Source organism: Triticum dicoccoides, chromosome 2B (genome assembly GCF_002162155.2).
Source record: "Triticum dicoccoides isolate Atlit2015 ecotype Zavitan chromosome 2B, WEW_v2.0, whole genome shotgun sequence".
NCBI lineage: Eukaryota > Viridiplantae > Streptophyta > Magnoliopsida > Poales > Poaceae > Triticum > Triticum dicoccoides.
Genome location: NC_041383.1, coordinates 88834009 through 88852954, shown reverse-complemented (window position 1 = coordinate 88852954; position 18946 = coordinate 88834009). Strand labels below are relative to the sequence as shown.

Here is an 18946-nt window from a genome sequence, read left to right as displayed (position 1 = left end):
GTTTTTAGAGCAGGGGGGCGAGAGTCGTTTGGCCCATGAGCAGGGGGTAGCGTCATTTAGTGGGATAAGCTATGTCTCAAAAAAAATTAGTGGGATAAGCTTTTTTCATCTCAAAACAATAGTGAGATTAAGCTGGGTGCTACTAGTAATTTCAACTTTTAAGGTAGAGAGACAAATAAAGAGGCTCACAATCTAGCTAAATTTTCGCATTCGTTAGGTCAGGGGTGCCACGTGTAGCTTGTTCAACCATGATCCGAGATGCATTCCACACTATGTGGCATTTGATCAATAAAACTTAGCTTTACCCATAAAAATAATCTACATCTACCTTAAAAAAATGGCTCAAGAATCTATCTACATCTACATCTCTACTTCTCTGACTATATCTATATACTCCCTCCTTCCCAAAATATAAGGCGCGATTGACTTTTTACTGTCTTTGATGCACGAGTTTGACCACTAATATATATCAGAGTATATGGATTGAACATGTATAAATGGCATCATCGTATTTGTCTTGTAAGACAATTTTATTTCATATGTATGTATACAATTTTTAAAGGTGTACAATGCATGAAAATTATAGTCAAAGTTGTGCAACGAAGGCCAGAAAAGTCAAACCGCGCCTTATATTTTGGGAAGGAGGGAGTATAATGTAAGGTTTAATATTTTATTTTTCTTCTCGCCACCCTTTGTCCAACCTTTCCCGGATGATAATCAATCTCTACTCCTAATGGAGCAGTTGGTAGTCTCGCTTCCAGGGTTTTTTTCGTCCCACCACTTTCGTCCGGTTTTTTTTCGTAGGTTAACCGTCGTAGATTTTTTTCGATGATGGTTTCTTATTCACCGGTTTATTTACCCCTTAGCTCTTTCCTTGCAAATCAGGACTTTCCAAACGTGCACGCAATCACGGATCTAAATTTACTAACTTATCCAAATCAACCGATACCTTCCATTATTGCAAATTTCTTTAGAAAACAAATAATAGATTTTAAGGAAACAAATAAAAGATTTGAAGGAAACAAATAAAAGATTTTAAAGACACATCATACTTTACTAATAATCACTAAAAATCAAATCTAAATTAATTAACCTTACCTTAAATCACTCAATCATTTTAATTAGAGAACATTTTCTTTCCTAACTGCACCCCGCTTAGTGTGCACATAACAATCCGAAGTAATTAGAGTCACATGATTGAATCCATTTATTTAGAGCGACATGATTGCGTTCCGGGATGGAGGCCATGATTTCGTCGAGGTCGTTGCTGCCTCCTACACTCAGGGTGTGTCGCCAAGATCGAGGCGAGCATGAGGAGCTGTGGCCACCGCCATGGTCACCCCATCGCAGGGGATGGAGCACGCCGTCGGCCTACAACTTGTGGAGATCACTGTTTCTCTTCAGGTCGCGTGGTGACCGGATCTTGCCAATGTGTCCCTCCCCGACGACCTCCTCTTCGCCCGGTTGGCCGGCATGGATCTTGCCACTACTGCCCTCAACTTCTCTGCCTCGAGCTCGACGGTCAGCCACCATGGATCCCCCAGCTGGAGGGTCACGTGAACCAGCCGTCCTCCCATGCTGCAGCGGCCAGAAGGTGACATGGCTCTCCGTACACGAAGAGTGGAGTGTGGAGTTCGGTCAAGTACTTATATACTTGGCCTCTACTGCTGATCCATGTACATGGAGAAGAACAGACAACCGCTCATTCATGCTTCGTTCCACTCCTTTGCGCTACATTACTGGAGGTGACATTTTCCTATCTCTCTATGTTGTAACAAGCCTGTTGCCTGCATAGTTAATGGATTTTTTATTTAAATTTATCGCTGCTTAGTGCTTTGTTGCAATTGTTCACGCAAGATTCTTATATATAATCTGAGCGTATGTAGGCATACTTAGCTTTGCTATTCCATTTTTTTGGCGCATAGAAATAAGAGTATTGTCCAGGTTAGGTATTCAATTGAGTATGGTATTTGGATTGCTATCAGAATGTCTTTTCTATGCATGTGATTTCTCACATCTGGTTATAATATTTGTGAAGACATGCATTGCACGTGCACTTGGAAGCGGGCCCGTGGCCCGCGCTGGACGGCGCCGACGCCGACCCGAGCCACCTCGTCCGCGTATTCTTGGAGCTGTGGCTGGTCAATTTACATGAAATTAATTCCCTCAGTTCTGGTGGCAAATATAATACACATAATCCATATTGTTATGCACTAGCGTGTATGTGTGAAATAGATGGATTATGGTCCCGTACCCAATAAGATGGATATGTGTGTGTGTTAGAGAGAGAGGGAGAGGGGAATAGAGAGTGAGGAAGACGGAGGGAGAGTGTGTGTCTGTGTGTGTGTGAGGATTTGATGGTAAAAAATGTCGCCAATGTCGTAATATTGAACTCTTAAAGTTAATGTGGCCCCGTTGCAACGCACGGGCGTTCTTCTAGTCATCTTAATTACTTACCTTCTGAATCAATTCCACTTTACTTTACTTGCCAAAATTCTCATCAAAATATAAGATAAATCATGGGGCAGAATTTGATAAGCATTTATTTACACAATCACATTAATATAGACATGTAAATCACAAGCTAACATACTAGTAGAATACAATATTTGCTAGGACAATGCACGTGCGTTGCTACGGGCTCCATCCAAGTAAATAAATGAAATAGATGATTATGCAGTATGTCTAAAGTGCCTTGAATATATATTCTAGTGATTGCCGATGCATTGCAAGGGGGGCATATATACTTTGGTGATTCAACAAAAAGTGTTGTCTAACATATACTCCCTCCATTTTTTTATGTAACCTGTATTTTTTTGCTACAGTCACCAAGGCATGAAATTATAGAGAATTTCGACAAAATAACAATTGTCTAATTCATTTTTCGAATCCATGAACTTATTGAATTTCTCAAACCTGTTCTGAATTTGAGAAATTTATAAAACTCATGAACTTTTTTTCAATTCATGAATTTTCTGAGCTGCGCGAACATTTTTTGACCTTGTATTCACAATTTTAAAAAATATCACAACATATGCTTGAAAAGTGTGCCACTTTTAAAATGCACAATACAATTTTTTTGAATGGCACAATTATTTTCTTGAATTTTGCAAACACTTTTTACATTGGATAAACATATTTTCAAATGTCACATACATTTTTTTAATCACGTGAACATATTTAATTGTAACAAACATTTTTGTTCATTGCTATCATCATTTTTTAAAAATTACGCCAATATTTTTTTACACTGTGTTAACATTTTTTAAATTCATGATTTCTTAATTATTAAGTGCATTTAAGATTTGAAATGTATGTATTTAGAATATCTTCAAAAATATAAAAACAAAATATAAGAAAAAAATATTAACCTGCAAAGCTGCTTGGGCCGGTCCATTAGTGCGTTTTTTATTTGAGAGAGAGAGAGAAGCCGGTCCATTAGTTGGGAGGCTGCGGTGCGGTAACCAGAAATGGTGGGGCAGTTGGAGTCATCTGTAGAGATGATAGAGGTATGTTTATGGGAATTTACCATCCGTCTCTGTAAATATTATGACGATCTAATAAAAGCTTTGTGATGTTGCCTCACAAAAAAAAGTTGAGAGGCTGCGGCAAGACACAGCGGCTCCCGCTTGTTGTTGTTGCTGTAGGATACTTCCTTCGTCCAAAAATACTTGTCACCAAAATGAATAAAAGGGGTTGTATCTAGATGTATTTTAGGTCTAGATACATCCCTCTTTATCCATTTTGATGACAAGTATTTTCGAACGGAGGGAGTACGCGAGAAGTCTTGTTGCCGCACATGTCCAAACGCCGGTCACGCACACGCCCACAACTAAGAACAAGAGAGTTGAGCGGTTGGGGGAAAAGGCGGGGAGACACTAGCTGCCCAGGCATGGAAACACCTGCCCGCACCCTTGTCGTGTCCTACTCTCGAGTGAATTGCAAAAAACTACTACATTTAGGGCATCGCTTGCGGAAAACCACCAGATCCTTAATTTTTTCCAAAAATCACCGCGGATTCGGTAATCTTGTTGCAAAAAGCACTGATCGGATGATTTGGCCCGTTTAATCACTTTCTGACAAGTGGGACCAGATTGTAAGGAGGTGACTTGGCATAACATTTACACACACACCCCTAGATCTAAAAATTAAAAGCAATCAGCCCCCTCCACACACACATCATGTGGACAACTGCCAGCGGCAGAGTTGACCGGCGCCGCGGTCACGGCCGTCCTCGTCCCCTCCGTTCCGTTGGCCTTCCACTGCTCGCTACTGCTGCCTTCCACCGTTGCTGCTCCCTACTACTGCTACTGGCTGCTCGCTGCTGCTGCTCCTCCATTGCTACTTTCCACCGTTGCTGCTCCCTACTGCTGCTACTGGCTGCTCGTTGCTGCTGCTCCTCCATTGCTACTTTCCACCGCTGCTCATCTGCTGCACACTAGTGTTGCTCCTCCGTTGCTACTTTCCGCCGGTGCTCATTCGCTGTTGCTACTTGCTGCTGCTACTCGCGAGGAAGGAAGAGGAGAAGGGGAGGAGAGGGAATCGCGCCGTCGCTGGTCGCCGAAAGCCAACCTTCGGCCCCGCCTGTCCCCATCTCGCCGGGAATCGCGCCGTCGTCGCTGGCCACCGAAAGCCCACGCCACTGGAGAAGTTAGCTGGCGTCGGCCTGCTATCCCGACGGGCAGAGGAGCCACGTGCGGGACGGAGCCCAACAGCTCGAGACCTAGCGCTGCAGATCTCGCCTTATCCGGTGATGAGCGCGGCTGGTCTGGGCGGCGGTGAGCTGGCCATGTCGTGTGCCGCCTTACAATCCGGCGAACGGGGGCCATGGCCCAAGGCAGGCCATGTCGTGTGCCGCCGCGGCTGATTGCTGCCATCGCCGACGAACGGGGGCAGAGCGCGGCTGTCCGTGGGGGAGAGGAGAGGGGGTTGATTGCTTTTTGGTTTTAGATCTAGGGGGTTATATGTCAATTTGTTGCCAAGTCACCTTCTTACAATCTGGTCCCACTTGTCAAAAAGTGATTAAACAGGCCAAATCATCCGATCAATGCTTTTTGCAACAAAATTACCGAATCCGCGGTGATTTTTGGAAAAAAATAAGGACCTGGTTGTTTTCCGCAAGCGATGCTCCAAATGTGGTGGTTTTTTGCAATTCACTACCTACTCTCCCAATCAAGCAAATCGGCCAAGGAAACCACCAACCGGACGAGCTCACCTCAGCTTCGACCTTGTGGCTGCCTAAGTGCCCAGCACCGGACTGCGCTTTCACCGTCCAAATCTTGTTAGCTGGAGACTCGCTATTTCTCGCTATTGAAAACTGCTCGATACTAGTATTACTATAACTCGACGGAGAGTGACCTTGCGTCGGCGGGGGAAAACTCGTACGTCTCTCTGCTGCCAGCCGTGTTGTTTTCATGGCATAGGAGAGTAATTAACTAACCGGCCACACCACGTACGTTACCCGGAAAATCGGTGACACCAACTGCTGCACCGGCCATGATCAATAGCTTCCTGTTGAGTTCGTACAAAATGTTGGTTGGAGTCTGGTCTGATTCTTCCACGCAGGCGGGGCGGACGACTTCATTCACCTTTGCGTCTTGACACGTGGATAATATTTCTGGTATGTAATTCACAATGCGCAGTCCAAGTTGCATCATCATTCTAATATATCCGTCTGAGCTGATGGCACAGTGCATGCACTAGCCAGACCACATCATGTGCTAATTAGTTATCTCGCGACCTGCCGATGGCTCCATCCACATGGTTTCCTTTGCATGTGTCTCCTCTGTCTCCATCGACCTCCTCTGTCTGTCTGCCGTAGAAACATTTTATTGTGATGAATGATGGATGCAGGGTGATTAGACAGAAATGGAAGGCGTGGAAAGAAATAGATTTCACGGGACGCGCCTCGCGAGGGCGGTTGAAGTGGCTAGACTCTGCCACGAGTTTTCACCTTTTGGTAAAACCGACATACCTCCTTCCTCCTGCTTCGAGTGAATTGGATTAGATTCAAATGAATCAACCAATATTATCCAGATTGGATGGATAAATCGATTGATTTGCTCTTGCCAATGTACATGCCATTCATTACAGTAGCATATACCAAGTCAAACAAGAATATGCCATCCGTTGACGAATCAACGCGGTAGAAATGGTCGGTAATTTAGTATCACACCCAAAATCACTTCTTACCATCTTTAATTAAGTCGTCAGTTACCATATAAGGCATGAGATATCTACGACAAGATAATGTTTGGTTCTTGCCACCTTGTCCACCGAAACAAATCAACCAAGAATATCAAAGAGGGTGGCGCCACAAATCAAGGGAGATTTTTGTAATGAAAACGGAGGCCATGGCGGTTTCCTATCTAATTGAGAAAAATCCGCACAAGAGTAAAAGGAAACGAAAATGAAATGGTGGAGACAATAGCACCATCTCAGATATTCCAATCCACACACCTTTTTCTTCACGCTTTCCATTCCGTGACGGATCTACTGGAACCGCCCACGTCCCGTTGCCCTATATAAACACCACCAGGCACCACCATCGTCCATCATCAAGCATCAAACACGAGCACGCACAAGTCCACAACACACAACGAACCCATCTCATCCACTCTTTCAAGCAAGGCAAGAGAGATCGAGCGAGCAATGGCTCCCATGCTCAAGGGGATCGTGGAGGACGCGCCGAAGAGGGCGGCGTACGTGACCTTCCTCGCCGGCTCCGGCGACTACTGGAAGGGCGTGGTGGGCCTGGCCAAGGGCCTCCGCGCCGTCAACTCCGCCTACCCACTCGTGGTGGCCGTGCTCCCCGACGTCCCCGAGGACCACCGCCGCAAGCTGCTCGCCCAGGGCTGCCTCGTCCGCGAGATCGTGCCCGTGTACCCGCCGGAGAGCCAGACCCAGTTCGCCATGGCCTATTACGTCATCAACTACTCCAAGCTCCGCATCTGGGAGGTACAGTACTTACTGACTATCCTCTAGATCTCTTCTTCCATCTTGGATCGATATATGTTGATTGATTCTGGTGTACGTGCGTAGTTCGTGGAGTACGAGAGGATTGTGTACCTGGACGCGGACATCCAGGTGTTCGACAACATCGACCACCTGTTTGATCTCGACAAGGGCAGCTTCTACGCCGTCATGGACTGCTTCTGTGAGAAGACGTGGAGCCACACCCCGCAGCACAAGATCGGCTACTGCCAGCAGTGCCCGGACCGGGTGGTGTGGCCGGAGCGCGAGCTCGGCGTGCCCCCGCCGCCGCTCTACTTCAACGCTGGCATGTTCGTGCACGAGCCCAGCCTCGCCACCGCCAAGGCCCTCCTCGACAAGCTCGTCGTCACCGACCCCACGCCCTTCGCCGAGCAGGACTTTCTCAACATGTTCTTCAGGGACGTGTACAAGCCCATCCCGCCGGTGTACAACCTCGTGCTCGCCATGCTCTGGAGGCACCCCGAGAACGTCGAGCTCGAGAAGGTCAAGGTCGTGCACTACTGCGCTGCGGTACGTCCTTTGCCATCGATTTTCTCACAGATGAATCTTAATTATGAATTCATGATCGATGTTTCTAAGCCATGCATGAATGATGCAGGGTTCGAAGCCGTGGAGGTACACCGGCGAGGAGGCGAACATGGACAGGGACGACATCAAGATGCTTGTGAAGAAATGGTGGGATATCTACAACGACCAGAGCTTGGACTACAATTCCGGCAACGGTACCACCGACCCGCTGCATGCGGCTCTCGCTGAGGCCGGCGCCGTGAAGTACTTCCCGGCGCCGTCGGCCGCGTAGGCTCGCTGCTTGCCGGCCGGCGTCAGCGCGGCTGGGTCGGGCGCCCAGTGAGGCGCCGTAGAACTATCATCACTTTTGGGATTTCGGATTTTCGGTAAAGAAGTGTACACCATAGTATCGAACAATGGATTAGGATCGATCTACATGTTTTTTGGTATTGTAGATCAATATAGTCCTGTTTCTTTTCGTTTGCAAAAATAGAGGCTTGTACACCATACCTGTTACACTATGGATTAGCATTTGCAAAGCTTTGAATTAGTAGTTAGAGGCTAGAGCTAGCCGCTCATCCAAAATGGATCTTGTCTTTTGATCCGCGCGCATGTCCTCGTCGTTTTCGGCGGACTAGTCGTGGCCGGTGACGAGGCTGTGCATTGCTCCCATGTCCACGACCGTAACAGCTCGGCCTCGCGATCGCCTCTTGGTGTGTCAAAATCCTCTCGGTGGCGCGCGTTTACGACCGTATATCACCGACGTTGACCAGCACCTTATTATCCAGAATAAAAACAGTGACACCGGCAACAGTTAGTGCCTGCTATACGTTGAAACGTTTGGTTTTATTGACGCTCGATCGCACGGAACGGGTCACCGGTACCTATAGTCTTGCTGCCTCGACATGAGCGGGCCGGACCGACGCGACACACGGACTGACGACCACGCGCATGCATAGCCGCCCTAGCAAGCTAGGTCGTGTACTCCCTCCGTTTCTTTTTACTCCACATATAAGATTTGGTCAAAGTCAAACTACACAAAGTTTGATCAAATTTATATAAAAAAATATGAATATCTATAATACTAAAACTATATATTATGAAAATATGTTTCATGGTGCATCTGATAATATTGCTTTTATATTGTGAATGTTTATATTTTTTAATATAAAATTAGTCAAACTATACAAAGTTTAATTTTGATCAAACCTTATATGCGGAATAAGAAGAAACGGAGTGAGTACTACTAGGATTCGATCGATCTAACGATTCGATCGATCAGGGTAGCATGCAGGGCACAGCACATATAGACCCTAGAAAATTTATGTCGATTGGAAGTTTCCGCCGCCTGCTGCCACCCCACCCCACCGGCGCACACGTACATGATCGGAAGTCCAGTCTAATCAATTTGCAGGGCGCCATGCACAAGCGTCAACGCTGTGCAGCTCCCTACGAGCCACGGCACAACGCGGCGAGGATATGAGCTGACAAGCGTCGTTGGCCTGCGGACGGGGGCGGTCCGTCCGTCGAGCGAATGCAGGCTGCTTCGAGAAGCCTGATCCAACCGGCTGGGTGACGGAGCAATTAACCGGCTAAAGTTGCACGCGTGTACATGATCCGGTGAGTGCAAAGGGAAAGTCGTTCCTTTCGTGCTGGGCAGCCAGCCGTCGTGGTTTATTCTCGCAGTTTTTCATTCCTAGTAGAACTTACTTTTAATTTAATTGCTGCAGGTGTTTGGAACATGTACACAACCTTAAAGCATATATAACCTCCTTATAAACTCTCTAAAAGATTCCTTTTCAAGGGAATTTAGCTAAGGTTTTTTTTAAATGCTTAACTCCATAAAATTTGAAGAGTCGGGTTTAAATTAGGAAAGAGTGTGCATATGTTTTAGTGGAATTTGCTCCATTCGTATCCACTCCCTAACACAATGATGGGAGAAAATTTCTTTCCAAAAAATCACCTAGCGCCACCATCAAAGTCGTCGCCGCGGACCTTTCCGCTCACGACGTCCTTGCCACACATGTGCCTGCCCATTGCCGGCTGTGTTGCTGCCTCCGAGCCTCCTCCTGCCACCACCAAACATGGTTACTCGGTTGGAGCCTCCTCCTGCCTCTTTTTTTGTCGGGCGCGTGATTCGTTTTGGTCCAACCTGTTTTACCACTGCCCGTTAGGTGTGGTTTTCTACGTGCCTTTCCCTTCCCCCATTTTCATTTGGGCGGTATTGTTTGAAACGATAGGGAGACAGATAGCGAGCGAGAGGGAGAGCGCTTAAGCAGCAGAGAAGAGGAGGCGATTCTGTGGTGTTCATGTCGGTTGGTTGTTCGGGGATAATGTTTCTGCTGCTTTAGCTTAGCTTGTTTCTCCCTTCCCCATGTGATTTCGCTTGTTTCTGCTGCTGTAGCTTCCAGATCTAGCTCTAGTTTTGCTTGGATTCATGGTATGTGTAGGTTCATGGCGTGTTGTTGTAAATTTTGTTAGCTCTTGTAGTTGTGGCGGTTGGTTCTTCTCCGTGGTATGTGAGATTCCGCTGGTTCCCCCACTTGTAGATGTACGAATTCGTCTATTGTTTCTGGGTTTTGGTTCCGCTAGGTCTTCATGTGTTTGTTCCCCTCGGCTGTAGGTGCTGGTATGGTGTCTCGTTTTTGAAGAGTTGTTGAGATGTAGGTCATCAAAGGGTTTGTGGTTAGGTATTGGTGATTTCCGCTGATATGGTAGCCTCTGTATTGCTTCGGACTGGCTGTTTCATGTAATTTTCTTCTCCACCCCCCCCCCTCCCCTAAATTTCATTGTAGATGTATGCATTTTGGGTGTTTTCCTCGTGTTTTATGATTTAGGTGATTGTTTCCCTGTGTTAGGCTTTTTGCAGTGCCTACTCCCGTATAAGATTTTTGCAGAGTAAGGTGTGTAGTGTGTGGTTGTAAATGTTTCCCAAGTTTTTAAAGTGTATTTTCCTGAATAATTTCACTATATTTCTATGTGTAATAGCAATGTAATTCCTGGGTAATTTACTATGTAATTCCATGTGTAGTAGCACTGTAATTACCTCTGATTTTTAGTGTTAGATTACCGCATGGATTTCGAGTCGCTCGACTAGTCGCGACTAGTCGACGACTAGTCTATGAGTCATAAAAATATGGTCGACTCAGCTTAGTGTCGACTCGCGACTCTGAGCCGCAACTAGTCACAACGCAGGCTCGACTTTGAAAGGATCGATATAGTTGACTAGAGAGGGGGAGGGGGTGAATAGGCAACTAACATTTTTTATCTTTTCCTTACCAAATTAAAATTTGCATCAAAGTAGGTTGTCTAGATATGTGACTAGGTGAGCAACCTATATGATGCAACAACAACAGGCACACAAGCAAGCAAAGGATACAACACAATATAAGCCTGCACAAGTAAATGTGAGAGATAACCAAGAGCGGAGTCGATGGAGACGAGGATGTGTTACCGAAGTTCCTTTCCTTTGAGGGGAAGTACGTCTCCGTTGGAGCAGTGTGGAGGCATAATGCTCCCCAAGAAGCCACTAGGGCCACCGTATTCTCCTCACGCCCTCACACAACGCGAGACGTCGTGATTCCACTATTGGTGCCCTTGGAGGCGGCGACCGACACTACAAAAAAAAGACACATCGGTGACATTTTGAGCCGAACGAATTTTTTTCCTGTCATACTTATGACACTTCTATGACGATAATTTTGACAAAACCCGGTATCATCATAGATGTAGTGGGCTCCTACTTCTATGATAAAAAATCATGACAGAAAATGGGCTTTTCGTCCTGGGTGGGCCGGAGACGCAGCTGCATGACATTCTTTCGGCCGTTCATGACGGAAAAAACCGTGGTAGAAGCGAGGGCAAGGAAAATATCGGGGAGTTCCCGGTTACGGTGGGTGGTCGGGGGCCGAGCGATGTGCGTTTCTCTCGTACCGTACGCGCGTGGGTGCGAGGTGTTGGGCTCTAACTGAACCCAAGCGAGGCGTCGCCTAACTGAACTCGAGCGATTGCATTGCAGGCTACGCATTACTGAACCCGAGCGATCGAGCGAGTCCTTCGCTACTGCTGCTAACTGAAGCCGATCGATGATGTCTCTGGATGAACAGTGAGCGTTGCTGGGGGGTTTGGATGAACAGTTCCCGGTGGGCGGTGGATGAACAGGACCCCGTGGTGTTGCCTCTGGATGAACAGGAACCCCGATCGATTGAGCCAGTTGGGGCTGGATGAACAGGACCCCGTGGAGGGCTGGATGAACAGGACGACCCCGTGGAGGGCTCGTTGAACAGTAGCCGGTGGAGGGCTGGATGAACAGTAGCCCGTGGAAGGGTGGTTGAACAGGAGCCTGTGGAGAGGGTTGGTTGAACAGTAACCGGTGGAGTAGCACGCGGTGGAGGCTGGATGAACAGGAGCCCGTGGATGAAGAATCACAGGTGGAGGCTGGAGGAGGTCGACGATGGATGAACAGTACCCCGTGGAGGCTGGAGGAGGTCGACGGTGGAGATGAACAATATCCCGTGGAGTCCCATTTTGCGGTATGCCACACCCCTCCCGATGAACAGGACCCCCGTTTCGACCGTAGCACTCCAACACAAGTCCGTTTCCTCCATTTTGCGGTACGCCACACCCTTTTCGATCAACAGGACCCCCGCTTCGACTGTAGAAGGTCCAACAGAAGTTCGTTTCCTCCGTTTTGCGGTACGCCAGACCCCTCCCGATGAACAAGATCCCATTTTAAACGTGGCCGGTCGAACACAAGGCCGTTTCCTCCGTTGTGCGGAACGCCAGGCCTCGTTTCCATCGGCTATTTCGTCCAAGCCGGTTGGCTCCCACGCGTTCCGTTGCCTCCCGATGAACACGCATTCCGTTGCCTCCCCATGAACACGAGGATGACATAGTTTCTCCGTTCCGACCCAGCCATGTACACGAGCCTTGGCCATACGTATGTGCGATTAGGCGTTCGAGACCCCGCCCGTATGTACGTGTGTGGCTGTATTTACTTTCTTGCCCCCTGACCGTTGTACGTACGTGTACATGCTACGTGCACGCCTCTACTACGACAAGTGTGTGCCTCTATATTGGCCAGTATGTAAGTACATGTTCGCGACCAGAATGACAATGCTACGTACGTTTCGACCAGGTGGGTCCCTACTGTCACACACTTTCTTGCGTGTGAAGATGTAGCTGGTGGGTCCCAGCAGTCAGGGGGGTGAATCATTTTTTTGCCCGTAATATGGAAGCACTTCCTTGCGTGCAAAGATGTAGCTGTTGGGTCCCAGCAGTCAGGGGGGGTGAATCATTTTTTTTTTGCCCGGACGCACTTCCTTGCGTGCAAAGATGTAGCTGGTGGGTCCTAGCAGTCGGGGGGGAAATGTTTTTTTTTTGCAAAATACGGTGGCCCATCCGGTGGATCCCTACTTTCAGGTGGAGGAATCATTATTTTTCGCGTAATAAGGAGGCACTTCCTTGCTGCGGCCGTGGACCCAGCTGTTAGCATCTCCATGTACAGTACTCTTTCGATGGAAATCGTTCCTTGACCACGTTGACCACGCCGCGTTCTGTTGCATGCATGTCTTTGGAATATTTGTGAAAATATAAACAAAAGATAAGAAAAATGTATTATCCTATAAAGCTACTTGGGGCGGTCCATTAGTTGCGTGGCTGCCGCGAGACGAGCTTGTGTCTCGCTGCGGGCGACACACAGCGGCTCCCGTTGTTGCTGCAGGATACACGAGAAGTCTTGTTGCTGCACATGACCGACATGACAAGCATGGAGTCGTGGGAGAGAGACCCCAACAGCGGCACGACGAGTGACACCGTCAACGAACTAGTTGCGGTGCTCTGGCAAAGACAGTGGACAGAGGAGGAGAATGTAGTGCTTGCACCATAATATCGTCCGTGCAGTCGGACGAGAGAGAAGGCCGAGATGATCGACGCCAGAAACGACTCCAGTGTAGTGGGACGAGAGAGAGGAGGTTGAGAGGAGGCCAAGATGATCGACCCCGTCGGCGGCGCGTGGCGAACTGCAGTGTGCGCGTCATTGCAGCATCAGTGCAATAGGAGGACGACAGAGAGTAGGCCGAGATGAGCGACGCCGGAGAAATGACTCTAGTGTACTATGACGCGGGCAAGGAGATCAAGGGAAAGGGCGTCGGCGTTATGAGGGACGGATAGGAGGGCTCTGAGCAGAGGACAGAGGAGCTCGACATGGCGGCGTGAGTGTACTAGATAGCTGTTCAAGGAGAGATGAAGTTACGATCGTCGAAACCATAAACTTACAACATGAATGTTGTGCGGAACTGCGAGATTAAGCTGCTGGTCAAAGAAAATTTCAAACGATCAATCGTGCGCGACGAATTTGACAAAATTCGTCCAGAATAGCTCCAAAAGGGAACACGAAATAATGAACTTCTGGCCGACAAAACTACGAACCGATCGCCTGAATGGGAACCGTAGTATCGAGGGGCATCTTTTTCGTGTAGATCTTACCTCGAATCGAAGCATCGTTGTGTAGATCAGAGGGACAAGGAAAAGAGAAGATTAGAGAGAAGCTTACTGGAGGTTGGAGGTCGAAGAAGACCTCAAGTAATCACCTCGCATCCCTCCCATCTCCACTCATGCAAGGGTCCGCTCGCTTGTGCTCGCCTCGGCCTGACTCATAAGAAACTGCCGATCGAAGCGTTTTCAGATACTTTAAGTTCCGTGCTATGCAGGCCCAACAGTGTATGCAGCCAACCAAACAACATGTTTTCTTCCCACGCGGGTCTGGTTGGGCCTCATGCGGGCAACCAAACACGCCCGAACTGCGCAGGCGAGGAAACACCTGCACAGGGAAAGTATCATGTACTCCAGCCGATTGGGTGCTCCGACTGCACCGCATTCAGGACTGATGGAAGCCGAACGCCACAACATTGAAATTTTGCAAAGAGACCGCACACATTTGCATGTCCATCGACCGCACACAATTACATCAGATGTTTTTGAAGGAAATATGCCCTAGAGGCAATAATAAAGTTATTATTTATTTCCTCATATCATGATAAATGTTTATTATTCATGCTAGAATTGTATTACCCGGAAACATAATACATGTGTGAATACATAGACAAACATAGTGTCACTAGTATGCCTCTACTTGACTAGCTCGTGAATCAAAGATGATTAAGTTTCCTAACCATAGACATGAGTTTTCATTTGATTAATGGGATCACATCATTAGGAGAATGATGTGATTGACTTGACCCATCCCGTTAGCTTAGCACTTGATCGTATAGTATGTTGCTATTGATTTCTTCATGACTTATACATGTTCCTATGACTATAAGATTATGTAACTCCCGCTTACCGGAGGAACACTTTATGTGCTACCAAACGTCACAATGTAACTGGGTGATTATAAAGGTGCTCTACAGGTGTCTCCGAAGGTACTTGTTGAGTTGACATATTTCGAGATTAGGATTTGTCACTCCGATTATCGGAGAGGTATCTCTGGGCCCTCTCGATAATGCACATCACTATAAGCCTTGCAAGCAATGTAGCTAATGAGTTAGTTACGAGATGATGCATTACGTAACGAGTAAAGAGACTTGCCGGTAACGAGATTGAACTAGGTATTGAGATACCGACGATCGAATCTCGGGCAAGTAACATACTGATGACAAAGGGAACAACGTATGTTGTTTTGCAGTTTGACCGATAAAGATCTTCATAGAATATGTAGGAGCCAATATGAGCATCCAGGTTCCGCTATTGGTTATTGACCGGAGATGTGTCTCGGTCATGTCTACATAGTTCTCGAACCCGTAGGGTCCGCACGCTTAAAGTAAGATGAAATTTATATTATGAGTTTATGTGTTTTGATGTACCGAAGGTTGTTCGGAGTCCCGGATGTGATCAAGGACATGACGAGGAGTCTCGAAATGGTCGAGACATAAAGATCGATATATTGGACGACTATATTTGGACACCGGAAAGGTTCCGGGTGAGATTGGGACAATACCGGAGCTCTAGGAGGTTATCATAACCCCCAGGAGGTATATGGACCTTATTGGGCCTTAGTGGAAAGGAGGGGAAAGGAGCAAGGGAGGGGGCGCCCCCCCAAGCCCAATCTGAATTGGGAGGGGGGTCGCCCCCCCTTCCTTCGTCCCTCCTTCCTCTTCCTTCCCTCTCCATCTCCTAATAGGAAAGGGGGGAGTCCTACTCCCGGTGGGAGTTGGACACCCCCTAGGGCGCGCCACCCCCCTTGGCCGGCCCCCTCCTCCACTCCTTTATATACGGGGGAGGGGGGCACCCCATAGACACAACAATTGATCATTGATCTCTTAGCCGTGTGCGGTGCCCCCCTCCACCATAGTCCTCCTCGGTAATATCATAGCGGTGCTTAGGCGAAGCCCTGCGATGGTAGAACGTCATCATCATCACCACACCGTCGTGCTGACGGAACTCTCCCTCGACACTCGGCTGGATCGGAGTACGAGGGACGTCATCGAGCTGAACATGTGCAAGAACTCGTAGGTGCCGTAGTTTCGGTGCTTGATCGGTCGGGCCGTGAAGACGTACGACTACATCAACCGTGTTGTGCTAACGCTTCTGCTTTCGGTCTACGAGGGTACATGGACACACTCTCCCCTCTCGTTGCTATGCATCACCATGATCTTGTGTGTGCGTAGGATTTTTTTTGAAATTACTACGTTCCCCAACAGTGGCATCCGAGCCTAGGTTTTATGCGTTGATGTTATATGCACAAGTAGAACACAATTGAGTTGTGGGCGATACAAGTCATATTGCTTACGAGCATGTCATACTTTGGTTCAGCGGTATTGTTGGATGAAGCGCCCCGGACCGACATTACGCGTACGCTTACGCGAGACTGGTTCTACCGACGTGCTTTGCACACAGGTGGCTAGCGGGTGTCAGTTTCTCCAACTTTAGTTGAACTGAGTGTGGCTACGCCCGGTCCTTGAGAAGGTTAAAACAACACTAACTTGACGATATATCATTGTGGTTTTGATGCGTAGGTAAGAATGGTTCTTGCTCAGCCCATAGCAGCCACGTAAAACTTTCAACAACAAAGTAGAGGACGTCTAACTTGTTTTTGCAGGGCATGTTGTGATGTGATATGGTCAAGACGTGCTGCTATATTTTATTGTATGAGATGATCATGTTTTGTAACCGAGTTATCAGCAACTGGCAGGAGCCATATGGTTGTCGCTTTATTGTGTGCAATGCAATCGCCATGTAATTGCTTTACTTTATCACTAAGCAGTAGTGATAGTCGTAGAAGCAATAGTTGGCGAGACGACAACGATGCTACGATGGAGATCAAGGTGTTGCACCGGTGACGATGGTGATCATGACGGTGCTTCGGAGATGGATATCACAAGCACAAGATGATGATGGCCATATCATATCACTTATATTGATTGCATGTGATGTTTATCTTTTATGCATCTTATCTTGCTTTGATTGACGGTAGCATTGTAAGATGATCTCTCACTAAATTTCAAGATAAAAGTGTTCTCCCTGAGTATGCACCGTTGCCAAAGTTTGTCGTGCCGAGACACCACGTGATGATCGGGTGTGATAAGCTCTACGTCCATCTACAACAGGTGCAAGCCAGTTTTGCACATGCAGAATACTCGGGTTAAACTTGACGAGCCTAGCATATGCAGATATGGCCTCGGAACACTGAGACCGAAAGGTCGAGCGTGAATCATATAGTAGATATGATCAACATAGTGATGTTCACCATTGAAAGCTACTCCATTTCACGTGATGATCGGTTATGGTTTAGTTGATTTGGATCACGTGATCACTTAGATGATTAGAGAGATGTCTATCTAAGTGGGAGTTCTTAAGTAATATGATTAATTGAACTTAAATTTATCATGAACTTAGTACCTGATAGTATTTTGCTTGTCTATGTTTGTTGTAGATAGATGGCTCGTGATGTTGTTCCATTGAATTTTAATGCGTTCCTTGAGAAAGCAAAGTTGAAATATGATGGTAGCAATTACATGGACTGGGTCCGTAACTTGAGGGTTATCCTCATTGCTCCATAGAAGAATTACGTCCTGGAAGAACTGCTAGGTGCCAAACCTGCTGCAGGAGCAACACCAGATGTTATGAACGTCGGGCAGAGCAAAGCTGATGACTACTCGATAGTTCATTGTGCCATGCTTTATGGCTTCTAACCGAGACTTCGACAACGTTTTGAACGTCATGGAGCATATGAGATGTTCCAGGAGTTGAAGTTAATATTACAAGCAAATGCCCGGATTGAGAGATATGAAGTCTCCAATAAGTTCTATTGCTGCAAGATGGAGGAGAATAGTTCTGTCAGTGAGCATATACTCAGAATGTCTGGGTATAATAATCACTTGATTCAACTGGGAGTTAATCTTCCGGATGAGAGCGTCATTGACAGAATTCTTCAATCACTGCCAACAATCTACAAGAGCTTCATGATGAACTATAATATGCAAGGGATGGATAAGACAATTCCCGAGCTCTTCGCAATGCTAAAGGCTACGGAGGTAGAAATCAAGAAGGAGCATGAAGTATTGATGGTCAATAAGACCACCAGTTTCAAGAAAAAGGGCAAAGGGAAAAAGAAGGGGAACTTCAAGAAGAACAACAAACAAGTTGCTGCTCAAGAGAAGAAACCCAAGTATGGACCTAAGCCTGAGACTGAGTGCTTCTACTACAAGCAGACGGGTCACTGGAAGCGGAACTGCCCCAAGTATTTGGCGGATAAGAAGGATGGCAAGGTGAACAAAGGTATATGTGATATACATGTTATTGATGTGTACCTTACTAGAGCTCGCAGTAGCACCTGGGTATTTGATACTAGTTTTGTTGCTAATATTTGCAACTCGAAATAGGGACTACAGATTAAGCGGACACTGGCTAAGGACGAGGTGACGATGCGCGTGGGAAATGGTTCCAAAGTCGATGTGATCGCCGTCGGCACGCTACCTCTACATCTACCTTCGAGATTAGTTTTAGACCTAAATAATTGTTATTTGGTGCTAGTGTTGAGCATGAACATTATATCTGTATCTTGTTTGATGCGTGACAGTTATTCATTTAAATCTGAGAATAATGGTTGTTCTATTTATATGAGTAATATCTTTTATGGTCATGCACCCTTAAAGAGTGGTCTATTTTTGATGAATCTCGATAGTAGTGATACACATATTCATAATGTTGAAACCAAAAGATGCAGAGTTGATAATGATAGTGCAACTTATTTGTGGCACTGCCGTTTAGGTCATATTGGTGTAAAGCGCATGAAGAAACTCCATACCGATGGACTTTCGAAATTACCTGATTATGAATCACTTGGTACTTGCGAACCATTCCTCATGGGCAAGATGACTAAAACGCCGTTCTCCGGAACATGGAGCGAGCAACTGATTTGTTGGAAATCATACATACTGATGTGTGT

At 46.9% G+C, this 18946-nt stretch overlaps 1 protein-coding gene across 1 annotated transcript; it reads left to right on the top strand.

Annotated features, from left to right (window-relative positions):
• Positions 1 to 6545: 6545 nt before the first annotated feature.
• LOC119362293 (galactinol synthase 2-like) lies at positions 6546 to 8053 on the top strand. The gene is made up of 3 exons (XM_037627494.1): positions 6546 to 6957; positions 7042 to 7503; positions 7592 to 8053. The coding sequence occupies exons 1-3, from the start codon at positions 6652 to 6654 to the stop codon at positions 7790 to 7792; spliced, it is 969 nt and encodes a 322-aa protein (XP_037483391.1). The 5' UTR covers positions 6546 to 6651; the 3' UTR covers positions 7793 to 8053.
• The last annotated feature ends 10893 nt before the right edge of the window (positions 8054 to 18946 follow it).

Bases quoted from the DNA above. Each gene is read 5' to 3' on its own strand.
- LOC119362293 (XM_037627494.1), top strand. From the start codon at position 6,652: ATGGCTCCCATGCTCAAGGGGATCGTGGAGGACGCGCCGAAGAGGGCG. The intron at 6,958-7,041 runs GTACAGTACTTA...GTACGTGCGTAG, and splicing joins CCAAGCTCCGCATCTGGGAG to TTCGTGGAGTACGAGAGGAT. The intron at 7,504-7,591 runs GTACGTCCTTTG...TGAATGATGCAG, and splicing joins TCGTGCACTACTGCGCTGCG to GGTTCGAAGCCGTGGAGGTA.